This window comes from Anomaloglossus baeobatrachus, chromosome 1 (assembly GCF_048569485.1).
Source record: "Anomaloglossus baeobatrachus isolate aAnoBae1 chromosome 1, aAnoBae1.hap1, whole genome shotgun sequence".
Taxonomy (NCBI): Eukaryota; Metazoa; Chordata; class Amphibia; order Anura; family Aromobatidae; genus Anomaloglossus; species Anomaloglossus baeobatrachus.
In genome coordinates this window covers 53,485,832-53,502,155 of record NC_134353.1, presented here as the reverse complement: position 1 = coordinate 53,502,155, position 16,324 = coordinate 53,485,832, and the positions used below count along the sequence as shown (strand labels likewise).

Below are 16,324 nucleotides of genomic sequence, written 5' to 3'. Positions count from 1 at the left end.
AGTGGAGAGGCCACAATCCAAGCTGCTGAGGTCTAGTGTGAAGTCCACAATCAGTGATGCTTTGGGGAGCCATGTCACCTGCTGGTGTAGCTCCACTGTGTTTTATCAAGACCAAAGCCAGTGCAGCCGTCTACCAGGAAATTTTACAGCACTTCATGCTTCCCTCTGCCGACAAGCTTTTAGGAGATGGAAATGTCATTTTCCAGCAGGACTTTACCTGTCCACACTGCTAAAAGTATATTTATAGATAATTTCCATAATGATACCTGTGCAATAGTGGTGACGTAGCCTCTTGTCTATTTTATCGTGTGGAAAGAGCAGGAATATTTTGAAGATTTTCTTTTTTTACTTTGACAGTTGTAGAATTTTCTGCGTGGTTATCTACAGATTGGAAAACAAAATCCAGTATACCGTAGTCACCTTACCACATATGCAGCTGCACGTGCCTTGTCCTCTCCTGCGGTATTTCATAGGTCGCAACGTGACGCCATAGTGAACATATCTAATATTGCAATGCGTCACGTCAGTGCCGTGTAGCTCTAACTCCAACACACCTAAATGGCGGTCTACACACGTGGTCAAAATTGTTGGTCCCCCTCGCCCTTCGTTTAATGAAAGAAATACCCATATTGGTCACAGAAATAACTTATCTGACAAAAGTAATATTAAGTATCTATGAAAAGGACCAAATGGAAGTCAGACATTGCTGCTTTTTCTGCTTCCACAGAATTTTAAAAAAAAAAAAGAAAACTCAGGAAACAGGACTGGACAGAAATGATGGGGCCCCTGAAAATAATGTGACAAAAGGGACATGTTAAATCAAGGTGTGTCCACTAATTAGCATCACAGGTGTCTACAATCTTGTAATCAGTCATTGGGCCTGTATATAGGTCTACAGATACCCACTGTGCTGTTTGGTGACATGGTGTGTACCACACTCAACATGGACCAGAGGAAGGGAAGGAAAGAGTTGTCTCAGGAGATTAGAAAGAAAATTATAGACAAGCATGTTAAAGGTAAAGGTTATACGACCAGTTCCAAGCAGCTTGATGTTCCTGTGACTACAGTTGCACATATTATTCAGAAATTTAAGATACATGCGACTGTAGCCAAACTCCCTGGACGTGGCCGCAGGAGGAAAATTGATGACAAATTAAAGAGACAGATAAGACGAATGGTAACAAAAGAGCCCAGAAAAACTTCTAAAAAGATTAAAGGTGAACTTCAAGCTCAAGGAACATCAGTGTCAGATCGAACCATCCGTCGTTTGAGCCAAAGTGGACATCATGGGAGACAAACAAAGAGGACACCATTGTTGAAAAAAAAAATCATAAAAAAGCCAGACTGGAATTTGCCAAACTACATGTTGACAAGCCACAAAGCTTCTGGGAGAATGTCCTATGGACAGATGTGACAAAACTGGAACTTTTTGGCAATGTACATCAGCTCTATGTTCACACACAGAAAAATGAAGCATATCAAGAAATGAACTGTCCCTACTGTGAAACATGGAGGAGGCTCTGTTATGTTTTGGAGCTGCTTTGTTGCATCTGGCACAGGGTATCTTGAATCTGTGCAAGGTACAATGAAATCTCAAGACTATCAAGGGATTCTAGAGAGAAATATGCTGCCCAGTGTTAGAAAGTTTGTTATCAGTTGCAGGTCATGGGTCTTGCAACAGGATAATTACCCAAAACACACAGCTAAAAACACCCAAGAATGGCTAAAGACCCCGTTACACGCTACGATATATCGGGCGATATGTCGTAGGAGTCACTGATTCCGTGACACACAACCGTCATCGTTTGACATATCGTAGCGTGTGACAGCTACAAGCAACTGTTAACGAGCAAAAATACTCGCCTTATCGTTGCTCATTGACACGTCGTTCATTTTCAAAATATCGGTCACATTCCTGGATGCAGGTTGTTCGTCGTTTCTGAGGCAGCACACATCGCTCTGTGTGACACCTCGGGAACGACGAACACAGCTTCCCTGCGTCCCGCCGGCAATGAGGAAGGAAGGAGGTGGGCGGGATGTTACGTCTTGCTCATCTCCGCCCCTCCGCTTCTATTGGGCGGCCGCTGTGTGACGTTGCTGTGACGCCGAACGTCCCTCCCCCTTCAGGAAGAGGATGTTCGCCGCCCACAGCGAGGTCATTCGGGAGGTAAGTACGTGTGACGGGGGTGACCGACTTTGTGCGACACAGGCAACAAATTGCCCGTAATGCACAAACGATGGGGGCGGGTGTGATCGCACGATAAATCGACGCGTGTAATGGGGCCTTAAGAGGAAAACATTGGACAATTCTGAAGTGGCCTTCTATGCGCCCGGACCTAAATCCTACTGAGCATCTTTGGAAAGAGCTGAAACATGCCGTCTGGAAAAGGCAACCTTTAAACACCAGACAACTGGAGCGGTTTGCTCTTGAGGAGCGGCCAAAATACCTGTCGAGAGGAGCAGAAGTCTCATCGACAGTTACAGGAATTGTTTGATTGCAGTGAGTTAACACTAGAAGTCCCAGAGAGGGGTGATTTGACGTTTCTACCATTGGAAACCTATGGAGCTCTAAATTCCTGGGACTTCTAGTGTTAAGGAAAGAACCATCATTTCTGTCCAGGCCTATTTCACGAGTTTTATTTTTTTTTCTAATTCTGTGGAAGCAGAAAAGCAATGTCTGATCTTTCATTTATTAATTTTATTTTTTTTTTATTACTATTACTTTTGTCAGATTCAAGTTATTTCTGTGACCATTGTGGGGTTTTCTTTCACTAAACGAAGGGTATCATCAATTTTGACTATGTGTATATGTTTGTGTATCAACACACACACACACACACATACACACACACACACACACACACACACCCACACCACACACACCGGGTGGAATAAGTATTGAACATGTCACCAACTTTATAAGTAAATATATTTTTGAGAAATGACACGGGGAAAAAGTATTGAATACATTAAGAGGGAGAAGCGCAAAAAGTTAAGGAAAGTCCTGACACTAGCTGAAATCTATCAGTAATTAGAAAGTAATCCTACCACTTAGTAAAAAAAATAATATCAGCTGGTTCAACTGATGGCCTGTAAAAAGGTGTCTCATTACCAAGGTGCCACACAAGAAACATCTCATGAAGGCTAAAACCAGTGAGCTGTCTCAAGACCTTCACAACTTTATTGTAGGAAAACATACTGATGGTATTGGTTGCAGAAGAATTTCTAAACTACTGAATGTTCCAGTGAAGACTGTTGGGGTCATAATCCGGAAGTGGAAATAACTCATTAATGGTTTGATATATTTCTCAATATCACATTTCTCTGTACCTATATCCCTTTGTTATTTACATTTCTCCATCATGTGAAGTGACTTATTGTAGTCACATTGTGCCTTATCTTACCTTTGCATCACATCTTCCTCTGTTTTATATTTACATTTTTTCAAATTGGTGTGGTCATATTTGTAGGTTATATAGGGGCTAAAAACCTAACAGGTAGGCAGCTAACCTCCTACCTGTTCTACCGGTCAGAGTGGTAACCAACTGCTCCTGCCAGCAAATTTGCTGCTTCCGCTGATATAATTTTGTTAGCGCAACGGCTTGTCTTCTTCTCTGCTCTATCGATGAGGCATTACTGCCAATGTCATGGTGATTGACACCCTGTTGCCTAACTGCCGAGAGACGGTTGTCAATCATGATGTCAGTAGTGATAACCCATCAACAGAAGAGAGCAGAAAAGATAGGGCTGCTCTATTGACATGAAACAAAACAATCGCTGCCAAAGTGGTCCTAGAACACTCGGAACTGGAGCCTGGTAGAACAGTTCTAGTGTTGTAGTTGTTAGGCACATAATAAAAAATAGACCCTGATAACCCCTTAAATGGAGATGAAAAGAGCCTTGATAATGGAAAAGACAAGGGGATCGATAATGGAAAAGACAAGGGGCTTGATAATGGAAAAGACAAGGGCCTTGATAATGGAAAAGACAAGGGAATGACCTTGATAATGGAAGAGACAAAGGAAGGGCCTTGATAATGGAAAAGACAAGGACCTTGATAATAGAAAAGACAAGGGCCTTGAAAAAGACAAGGGTATAGATAATGGAGAAGGCAAAGGCCTTGATAATGGAAAAAGCAAGGGCCTTGATAACGGAAAAGACAAGGGTCTCGATAACGGAAAAGACAAGGGTCTCGATAACGGAAAAGACAAGGGTCTCGGTAACGGAAAAGACAAGGGCCTCGGTAACGGAAAAGACAAGGGCCTCGATAATGGAAAAGACAAGGGTCTCGATAACGGAAAAGACAAGGGTCTCGGTAACGGAAAAGACAAGGGCCTCGGTAACGGAAAAGACAAGGACCTTGATAACGGAAATGACAAGGGTCTTGACAATGGAGAAAACAAGGATCTTGATTCATCATTCTATTTGTTCCGTTTTTTTGTAGTAAAAATTTAGATTTTATGCAATTTTTTTTTTTTTTTTTACACCAGGTTAATTATTGTTTTTGCACAGTGTTCACTCCAATCTTCTTTAGTTCTTGTTCATTTTTTTGCGTTTGCTCAAGAACTGTGGATGTAGTTTTCATCCTGCTGATGTTTTCAGGTAATTTATGATTTGCAACTTTTAAACATGTCGCAGATGTTTGCACATATTTACTCCACAGAGAACAAAATCTGTCCAATTTGCAGAGTAGAAGTAGAAAACATTTGATCAGTTTATTGGTATGATGAAATGTACGTACAGCGCAGCTTTCCTGCACAGCTGCACTCACACGACACAGTTTTGTAACCGCAGTAGGGCAGCCGTTACCTGCACTGATACCACTTTGTGTCACGAATTTATTGAATTGATGTCAACTGATACAAATGGAAAAACACGCGTAGGAAATGGTTATCATCACTCTTAAAGGGGTTGTATCGCCTTCTAAAATGAGTAAAATGCAAATGTTTTATACAGTCATCATCTGCCTCTAACAGCAGTGAGCGGAGCTGAGCTCTGGACACTGCTGTTTACCCCCTGAAATTCCACTATCTCTGACAGCAACATTTAAACCTTGCAGTCTGTGGCCGTTTCATGAAACTATCACTTCCCACCCGGACATGACCGTGGGGTGCCGATAGGTTGCCATTGCAGCTGGTGGTCTACTGAAAGCCCCTATGCCTGATGTTGCTCTAGTGAAAAACCAACTTGTGGTCGGCATTTATAGAACATTGATCACAGGTTCAAGTCCAAATTGTGAAAAAAGATTTTGTAAAAAAATAATTTAAATCATACCTCCAAAGTACACATATACTTCTCAGTCAGGCCCCCCCCCCCCAAAATATCAGTATCACAAAAAATTGTCATGTAGCCTTGAGCAGCAATCACAGCTGACAATGATGCCTCCTGCTGGTCACAAGTGGAGTTCTTATCTGCAGAGGCCGACATCCCACTCTTCTTGAAGGGCAGCCCTCAGGTCATTGAGGTCCTGGAGTACAGAATTATGGCCTCTACATGATGACTCAGCTAATTCCATAGGTTTTGTATGGGATTCAGGTCTGGTGAAAGTACACCTGCTCCATCTGAAGTCCTCCAGTCTATGGGAGCCGTTTCATAATGATGCAACCTTGATGAGCTGGAGCATTGTCATCCGTGAAGATAAAGGTAGGCCTGTTTTGTTCATGTAGAGGCACAATGACTGGATTAATAATGTTATTCCAGTAGTAGGGGCTGTCACTGTACCATTCACAAAGTGTAGGGCCAATCTATACTGACTAAACACACCAGCCCACACTGTAGCACCACCAAAAGCTCATCTGGTGACATTAGTGGCTGATGCATAGCGCTCTACTTGACGTCTCCAACATCGTTGGTGGCCATCATTTCTGCTCAGCGTGAATCGACTCATCTGTGTACAGCACTGAAGCCACTGATCCCTCATCCAGTGTAGATGATGCCTGTGCCTGGTGGGGCGGTCAGGTACGTAGATGACGTCAGTGCCTGGTGGTCTGGTCAGATACCCTTGCAGGTCATCTAGCACACAGACCATGCTGATGTAAATAGTTTTCAATGGTTTGACGTGAGACGTGGCTGCCTCTCACCTCCCTTAAATATGCCTGGAGTTGTTTGGCATTCATCATCTGATTCTGAAAGGCATTGTACACAATGATGCAGTCATCAGTGTGGGATGTGCCCAAAGAAACGTCCACTTCTCTGCCTTTCTGTGACTCTTCCAGTCTCTCTGTATCTGTGTACAACCTGCTGATGACACTCTGTGACACTATTAAGCTCAGTGGCCACTTTCGTCTGAGAACACCCTACTTGAAGCCTCGTAATGGTGCGGTACTGCTGATCAATTGTTAGGTGTCGACGTGGTCTCATGATGTCAAAATGTAAACAGAATGATGAGGAGGACGGTTTAATACCAATTCTAATTGAACCCTGAAATGTATTGTTCTATTCATAGATCAAACACCTGGTGTAAATTTTGCCATTAAGCGCCTTGTTAGAGAACAGCAAGTTGTGCAAAAAGTACTGAAACATTGAACAGTTGGACATGAGCACTCAAGAAGATTAGAGAAGGTCACATTAAGGTCACCCGAAAAGGTTAGAGGGCATTGTAGGATCATCCTGAAACTTCACCCAAAAGCCAAATATCCCTAACTTTTTTAATGTATACTGTATATACAGTAGGTATCACCATGTACATAAAAGCCCAATCAATATGTAAATTTAATCAACCTGGTTCAGTAAACGCCATAAAGCAAAAAAAAATCAAAATGCCAGAATTTAGTTTTTTCACTTGCTGCAATTTCAACAAAAAATGCAATAAGAGGCAAAGAAAACATCCTATTTACCCCAAAATAGTATCAATAAAAATATCAGCCCGACTTGTGAAAAATCAAACCTCACCCAGATGAATGATGTTATTCAAAACTACAACTCGTCCCGCAAAATAAAGGCCGTAGTTGAAAAATAGAAAAGCGCCAAATGGAAAATCGGCCAGGTAGAAGGAGTTAAAAGACTTTTTAAAGATGTCTGGTTTGGAAAACTCGTTTCTTAGTAATATCCTATGAGGGATAGGACGGTACCAAAGAATATCTCTCACTCTGGAGGACCCAACATATCTGTGCATCGGTCCAATAACTCATTGGGAACTGTGTAATGCTTAATACCTCCTGTGGGGGAGCTGCAGGGAAATTGAGCACAAGTTTCTCCATGACTGATCATAACTGATTGCTGGAGGTCCATCCTCAGAGTGTTGTAAATTCAGGTCGAAGTGTCAATATTATTGAAGCAATTATCCCTTTTCTCAAACTGTTAAAAATACCAATCGCCCTCTGACTTCTGGTTCTTAAACCTGAATCCATGCGTGCGATGATCTCATGACTTCTCCCCTTTGCTTTCTTAATATCTCAGTTGAGGTGGTGAGTGTCTACCATATTTTTCGGATTATAAGGCGCACTTGTCCTCCCAAAAATTTGGAAGGAAATTGAGGGCTCCGTCTTATAATCCGAATGTAGCTTACTGGGAGGTGGAGAATGGGGACTGTGCTGGCTGCTGATGCGGTGCTGGCTGTGTGGAGTAGGGTGGTGCAACGGATGTCCCAGATGCTCTGTCGGGGGTGTGGGCTTCAATTAATGGTGCCCGGAGTTGGTGCATGTGCAGATGGGTCTCTGCTCAAGATCTCATCTGCGCATGCACACCTCTGGCCCATTAATCTCCCAACAACGGACTTAAGGAAAATGGCGTCCGGAGGTGACGCGTGAAGCCCTCACCACTGACATAGCATTTGGCACACCCACCGCACCACCCTGCTCCTCACAGCTAACACAGCCTCTGCAACCATCACAGACCCTTCCGCTGCCAGTACAGGCCCCACCACAGTGCCTGCAGCTCTGCCCTACTGCAGTACTGCCCCTGCCTCCTGTGACCCCGCTGCACTACCGCTGTCGCCCTCCCTCTGGTAAGACACACCGGAGGATAAGACTGACCCCATTTTTTTTACCTGTTTTATCTCTAAATTTTGGGTGCGTCTTATATTCTTGTGCGTCTTATAAAACAAAAAATATGGTATTTCATGGGCTCCCTCGTGGCCCCTAGCTTGTTTGTTCAAACGTAATAAGAATATCTGTGTATATAAATAATCAAAATGTAGATGTAGCTGCATAATTATCTGTCTGTCTATGTAGCCATCGCATGGACCCATAGTATAATTCTAAGCTGTATATTGAAAAAGTTAGCCAAAGTATAAATGAACAAAGGAGATATTCATTAAGTTAATTGGGAGCCTTATCAGTAAAATTCACAGGAGAAGGAATGTAGTATTTGTAGGATGAGGCGGGTGATCCCATACTCCCATGTATCATTTCTACAGAATCTCATTGTCGCTTACCGTCTTCAAAGTGTACTATTTGGGATGATGTATGATCTCATGCATTCTCCCAATGCTGCCCATACGCACTCTCCCGTAATTATTCTTTATCAGTATGTGTGAGCAAATGGAGAAGTTTTTGTAAATATCTTTCAGGCTGAAGTGATGTGTTTAATGCTTGAACAATAGAATACACAAGCTCAGTTGGTGATGCTAGCTCAAGGAGAACATGCCTCATGTGTTCATTGTCTTATATACATTGGTATATTGGCACTGATATACAGCTAATACGGCACCGACTCTGGACATCCCAAACGAGGACTCCATTAGCAGTCTTCAACCCAAATTCCTCCCTTGACACTGGCTCTTTGTTGTTCCTCCTGTCCTTCAGTTCCTGCTCTTCCCTCCTACCTCCAAGAATGATGGAGCGCTGGAAAGGACTGTCAATCAAAGACAAGCTGGAGGAGCGTACTGTTGACACTACCGTGCTTCGGAGACACTATACTAAGTTACTCGTTGATGTGAAAGCAATGGCTGTACAGCGTAGACATGGATCATTTGAACCCCCCCCCCCCAGACGTGTGCACAAATTGGGACATGAAAGGTAAAAAGCAGAAATGGGTCAATCCCTTTAGCTCTTTGCATCTTTAGCGCATCAACCACCCTCGCACCTCCCCTCCAATGGGGTTCAAACCCACTGACTCACACTAGTCACTTTTATAGGGGTGGCCTTCTTAAAACAGTCCCTTGATAGTAAGGTGGTAAGTCTTCCCTTACTCAGACCTCCAGTGATCAGCTGGAAGAATCCTGACAATAAGTGTACAAATATTCTGCAGCTCCCCCACAGGAGACAAGGGGTATTCCCCACGGTCTATTCATATCAATCAGTTGTCTGTACAATACAGGATAGGACGGGTCCTCCCGGGAGAGTGACGCTCTTTGTACCGTCATTGATGAGGATCCTGGACAGAGGAACCCCCTTGCTTAGGGGATGAAAATTGGTATTCTGACCTAATCAATCTCTTTAATCCATCAGTATATATTTTTTAACCTTAAGAAGATACAAGAATGTCCTGGGGAAACCCACCCAAATGGAGGGAGATTATACAAAAGTGAAGGAAGGTAACGTTGCTAAAAACCACCGAGCCGCCCTGGTGTCCATTGATGCACTTGTATTAAGCTCAATAAATCTTCCTAATGTAAGATGTGGCACCAGAAATACATCGTTGATGTAAGAAGCTGTATATTTCTTGAGTATTTGTAATGGGGAGGCAGCAGAAAAAGCTTTATACAACGGCCGAGCATTGAGCTACGATGTGTCGAGGTCTCGTCACGAGAAGCAGAAAGTCATTGAGTCCATGCTGTACATCACAAGGGGCTTTTGGGTAAATTCATATTCCCGTTCTTCCCGTCGGTGGGCCTGTAAAAAAAACCAAACAACAGAATTGTTAATATGCCGGAGGATGGGACATCTAAGGGTCAGCGTAAAAAATGAAAAGTAAAATTGTAGGCACACACGTCTGAAATAGATCCCGTCTTCTCCTTCTGTCCTCTCACCCCCGGTGAATAACCTCCGGTTCCTCACACCCTGGTGTTTTACCTCCAGCTCCTGGCCCCCAATGTATATCCTTTGGCTATTCAACCCCCGATGTATATCTTCCGACCCCCCCGTGCACACTTTGGTCCCTGGCCCACAGGTGTATAACCTTCAGCCCCTTGCCCCCAGTGTTTGCTCCAGGTGTGTAACATCCAGACCCTTTCCTCCTAAATCTTATGCCCCATAGCCAACCCCTCCCCCCACACACTACTAACTTGTGACAGAATAGCTGGTGGTGCAGATCTCACTGATACCAGCGCATGCCTGTAATAGGAGCCACTGGTGTAACAAGTTCGTTCATGACAATTTTTCCCTCCTAAATCTTCTCTTATCACCGGTGAGTGATATTACTGAGAAGTTGAGGGAACCGCAACAACTCAGACCTCATAATGTTACAGAGCAGGGGTTCCAAGTGCTAAGGAGCAGAGGGCAGAAAAGTTACCACCACTCTGCTGACCCCATAAGTGTGTCCAGACCTTCTCTGGTAATATCAGCACAAACACTGCGGCCATCGGCAGCGTCATGGCTGAGCAGCCGCAGCCGTACATCACCAAGCACAATGCCGAGCTGTCCATTGCCAAGCACAATACCGAACTGTACATCACCAAGCACAATGCAGAGCCGTACATCACAAAGCACAATGCCGAGCTGTACATCACCAAGCACAATGCCGAGCTGTACATCACACAGCACAATGCTGAACCGTACATCGCTCAGCACAATGCTGATCAGTACATCAAGCACAATGCCGAGCCATACATTACCAAGCACAATGTCGAGCCGAACATTACCAAGCACAATGCTGAGCCGAACATTACCAAGCACAATGCTGAGCCGTACATGACAAAACACAATGCCGAGCCATACATCACAAAGCACATTGCTGAGCCATACATCACCAAGCGCAATGCTGAGCCATACATCACCAAGCACAATGCTGAGCCGAACATAACAAAACACAATGCCGAGCCGTACATCACCAAGCGCAATGCTGAGCCGTACATCACCAAGCACAATGCCGAGCCGTACATCACCAAGCACAATGTCGAGCCGTACATCACCAAGCACAATGCTGAGCTGTACATCACCAAGTACAATGCCGAGCCATACATCTCCAAGCACAATGCTGAGCCATACATCTCCAAGCACAATGCCGAGCCGTACATTACCAAACACAATGCCAAGCCGTACATCACCAAGCGCAATGCTGAGCCTTACATCACCAAGCACAATGCCGAGCCGTACATCACCAAGCACAATGCCGAGCCATAGATCACCAAGCACAATGCCGAGCAGTAGATCACCAAGCACAATGCCAAGCCATACATCACCAAGCACAATGCCGAGCCATACATCACCAAGCACAATGCCGAGCCGTACATCACCAAGCACAATGCCGAGTCATACATCACCAAGCAAAAAGTTGAACCGACTTCAGAGCCCCATCCTACATCTATAATAGAGATTGTGAGCCTGGCTTCTCCCCAATATCAGTGTCACCCCACAAATGCTGTCCTGGGTGAAGGGGCAAAAATTTCCACAGAAACCTCCAAAATATAGTAGAGACAGTTTTCCCAGAAGAATGTGAGCGGTTATATCTGCAGAGGTGGATAATTACCGTACTCCATATGACGGTCTATGGATGCAGTATGGGAGGTTTAAAAACTACTGGGCACAACATATATAGTTTATGGCCGGTTTCACACATCCGGCATTTCGCCGTGTTGCCGGATTTGTCACACTCCAGTACAGTGCAATACAATACAATGGCATTGCGGCAAGCTCTGGTCACATGCTCCGGTTACATGACAGCATGTGACCGAAGTTGCAGCGATGCCATTGTACTGTATTGCACTGTACTGGAGTGTAACGGATCCGGCAAAGTGGCGAAATGCCGGATGTGTAAAACCGGCCTATCTGGTCCTGCGGAGAAGAGGACACAATTGTGCACAGCCTGGAGCAAATTACCAGAGAGACTTTTGCCTCAGAGAAAAAAAACCTTCCACTTTATTTTTACTTTTTCTCACCAGATTTAACTTAATTGTTACAACTAATGGACAATGAAGGGCTCTGGTTTAGCTATTGAATTGATTGGATAAGATTGTGGGAATCTCATTTTCCTGATAGATGCGGGTCGTGGAGGTGAGAAATATATAAACATTCCCTAGAAAATGTTGGGTGTTATAATGTGTAATATCAAGAATTGTCCAAAATATAAAGAAATAAATGAAACAACAAATTTGCTAAGGTTTCGTTAATGAAGGAAATGAAACTTATTGTTGCTTTTCTGTCTGAAATCCACAGTCTGTATCTAGTGTGACACCATACTGACCACAGCCGCTCGATCGACTGAACACTGACCAATTCACACGAATATACTCTTCTCAATGTTTCCACCATCTACCAACCAGTGGTGGAAATGTGGACATGTGCATCTACCAACCTCGGAAACTGTACTCTAATGATGCAGATATAGGGTGAAATGACAAGGCTGCCCTAGTCATGTAGTAAGGGCCTTGAGAATTCTGCACCAAAATCTGCATGTCTTTCCTTCTGTCTTCCAGGACCCTGTCCTTATTCCCATGGACTGACCTAACGCACTCCTTCCACCTCCTTCGCCAACCCTCCATTCCTCTTTTCTGCATTACTATGCAAAGTTTCTGCAATGATGGGCACCCTAACCTCATCCAGGATACCATCTTAGGCTATGTGCGCACGTGTGCGCTCTGCACCGCACCTAAAAGGTGCGCTTCAGAGCGCAGCTGAAAAGCTCCGTTCTGAAGCGCATGGTGCCTGCAGAGGACGTGTGCTCTGCATGCTGCCTCTCCCTATAGACAGCATGCAAACCGCACGGAAGAAGTGACATGTCACTTCTTAGAACGCAGCGATTCGGGCAGCAGCCGAAGCGCTGCGCTCTTATACGCCACGTGCGCACGGCTCCTGCACAATCTCCATAGACTGTGCAGGGGACGCAGGACGCATGCAGTTACGCTGCGCTGCAGATCGCAGCGTAACTGCATGTAATACGCACACGTGCACACATAGCCTAAGATGACAGACCCGTCTAATTCTCTTCAAACCTCATAAGATGCAAAACCTTGATAAAGGCTTACATGAGCCGAAACGTTGGCTTTGCTTTGGTTGAGGTGCACTATCTTTTTGCAGAAAATCAATAAAAACACATTTGAATATCTTCATATTGTGTCCTCCTAAGAGCTGGAGCTATTCCTTCATATATGAGGGGCTGCTGATAAGTCTTTGGCTTGGTGATCTTGTTTTGTTTCTATGGTAATGAATGTTACATCACATGAAAGCCTTAGGCTAGTTTCACACTTGCGCTATTTTGACGCAAACGGAATCCGTCACTAATGTAGTACAATTCATTTATTTACAGTGGAAGCGCATTACTATGGCGCGTGTGTGTGTCATGCAGTACCCGCTTGTGTCCACATGATGTCGCGCTTCCACTGTAAATAAATGAACTGTACTACATTAGTGACGGATTCTGTTTGCGTCAAAATAGCGCAAGTGTGAAACTAGCCTTATGTGTCTAATATATGTTTTAAAATGTTGTGTTTGTTGCTTATAGCAACAGTGTTCTACGCACGCGGGAAACTGGCGGAGTCTAATGCGATATTCACAGCAACTGAGAGCAGAGGAGTGTTAAAATTCTTGTTTCTGCAAGGAAAGTCAGCGAAGGATATTGATGGTGATATGTCACAGACACTGGGGATTAATGCCCTTCATATTCCACTGACAAGAACTGGGTTGCCAAATTTAAAACGGGCCACTTCAGCACCAATGATGAGGAACGTCCTGGACGACCGAGAGTGGTTGTTGTTCCGGAGATCGTCGATGCTGTGAACAACCTCATCCTGGAGAATCCACCAATTTAAGCTGAAGCAAAAGCAGACACTATGGGGATTTCTCGTGAACATTTGGACATGAGGAAGTTATCTGCAAAGTGGGTCCCCAAATGTCTGACAACAGATCAGAGAAGCAGCGAGTGAAAACTTCCCGAACTATTTGTCAGCGTTTCTGGACTGATAAGAACTTCCTGGATCGACTGGTCACTATGGATGAGACCTGGATTTATTTGTAGGACCCTGAAAACAAGGAGCAGTCAAGAGTGGAGGCACAGTGGTTCTCCTCGTCCTAGGAAGTTCAGGGTTCAAAAATCAGCCACTAAGCCACATGATGGCGTCTGTGTTCTAGGATAAGGAGGGCATGCTGCTAGTGGACTACCTTCAAAAGGGTTCCACCATCAATGCAAGGTATTACACTGAACTTTTGGACCAATTGAAGGCAGCTCTATAGGCCAAAAGGAGCGTCAAACTGTCCAAAGGAATCTTGTTCCTGCAAGACAACACCTCCGCTCACACTGCACAAGTGACCACAGCAAAACTGGCAGAGCTGGGCTTCCAGCTGGTTGACCACCCACCTTATTCACCAGATCTAGCTCACTTTGACTATCATCTGTTTCCAAACCCGAAGAAACGCCTCAAGGGTACCAAAGTTCACACCATCTCTGATGCCATGGCTACTACGGATACCTGGTTTGAGTCACAACCGACATCCTTCTTTTTGCTAGGCTTACAGAACTTGGAATACCGATGTAAGAAGTGTGTTGTCATCAGTGGAGAGTATGCGCAGTAAATGTAAAGTTTCATCATCCTATCTCGTTTCTTTCTGAGTAAAAACTTATCAGCAGCTCCTCATATAAAAGCTATTTTTCACCAGGCACCTTTTTTTATGACAGTAGAGCGAGGCCTATCCATTCCCAAGTCCACATTGACTGACAACTGAAATCTTGCAGTTTGTAAAAACACCTTCGTACAGTTTTGCATCTATTATTTTTGTTATAAATGCTGCAGAAAAACATTGTGACGCAACAACAATTTTTGTGGGCAAAAAAAAACCTTGAGAGGAAAAAAACATATATCCTCCCCAACCCAAATAATATATATGGGTTTTAATGTCTTGTGACTTTATAGAACTTTATCTACACTTAAAAATCCACTTTCCATTTATCTTATTATTTATTTTATGTAATATTTTTAGTTGTGAAAAAATGTTGTGACTCTTGATGTTTTTCCACCATTTCCAACCAGCCCTTTCAATTTTTCTAAATATTGGTGGAAGTTCATAAGGAGGGGGGATAGCTGAGTGCGTTCAACAAATTCATCATTCAAAATTCATCCACAAATGTGACAAAGATTATTTAGTACTCCATTCATCAAGACCGGCGTGTGAGACACCAATCTTCATAGAATCATGGAATGATAGAGTTGGAAGGGGCCTCAATGGCCATCGTGTCCAACCCGCTGCGAGTGCAGGTGACTTGCCCGCCCCAGGGCCTTAGGTTACTCGGTGTCGGCCGGACTAGTCCGGGGTAGTCAGCGGTGGCGGGGCCCGACTCCGTGACCCTGGTGGAGTCAATTAATGTGGCGATATGGGGGAGATGGTGAGAAAGTTTATATAAGATTCGTGATGCCACCTGTGGTATTTTGCAGCTATGGAGCCGCAGCTGCTGGAAGGGACCTCCGGGGCTGATGTTTGGCAGCTGAGGTGTTTCTTGCTCTCCACCTTTGGTGCTTGGAAAAGTCTATGGTGTTTGATGATGTGGTGCAGGATAGAGCAGACGACACAGGGCTTGCAGTTAAGATGTTTACTCACTGTTCAGTTTCAGTGCTGCAGCTGACCGGTTACCCACGGAATGCCAGGATCCGCTGTCAGGGACCAACGCCGATCCCGGATTGTTCAAGGGTCAGTACCGGTGCACCCCTCAAAGTGTCCTGTCTGGGTGTCTCACTAGCGCAAAACTGCACTTGGCTGTCCTGCACCTCCACCACCGAACCTGTCCAAGAGTAGCTGACCTAGGTCTTCTATTGCTTTCCCTTGCAGGTGATCTGTGGCGGGTTATGGCTTCGACTGCCTACAGCAATCTGCCGGGCCGTCGGTTTCGCTGAAGTAATGTCTTTCTTCTTTGCCTAGGGACCGTCCCTGTGTTGCAGCAGGATCCCTCCACCCGGTATTCTAGTGGAACAGGCCCACGGGACGTTCGTACATCCGTGGTACCCTGAAATCCCTTCAATCGGTGTCACCTGGGCCTAACAAGACCCCAGGACGTCCACCAGGAACCTCCTTCTGTCTCTGTCTTTTCTGTCTGCTGTCCTTTCCTGACAGCCCACCTCCACACTCCTCTACTCCTTCTCTCTGACTGCCTCGCTGTGGACTGTGTTTTCCTGGGCTGAACGATCCAGTTCAGCTCCTAGCTCACACACCACACTACTCGAGTTCTTTCCTCACTGAACTCTTCTCAGAGACTGACTAACTCCTCCCCCAGGTCAGAGCTTAAGGAATGCTCCCTGGAA

The 16,324-nt window shown here is 44.7% G+C and overlaps 1 protein-coding gene across 2 annotated transcripts in view; it reads right to left on the bottom strand.

The window, feature by feature from the left end:
* Nucleotides 1–2,947: 2,947 nt before the first annotated feature.
* The window catches only part of CD8A (CD8 subunit alpha), a 52,741-nt gene continuing 39,364 nt past the window's right edge, over nucleotides 2,948–16,324 (bottom strand). For both annotated transcript variants that reach the window (XM_075346718.1, XM_075346726.1), the window contains one exon: nucleotides 2,948–9,773. In XM_075346718.1, the coding sequence (XP_075202833.1) occupies nucleotides 9,722–9,773 (52 nt within the window). In that variant the 3' untranslated portion in view covers nucleotides 2,948–9,721. The remainder of the gene's footprint in view (nucleotides 9,774–16,324) is intronic.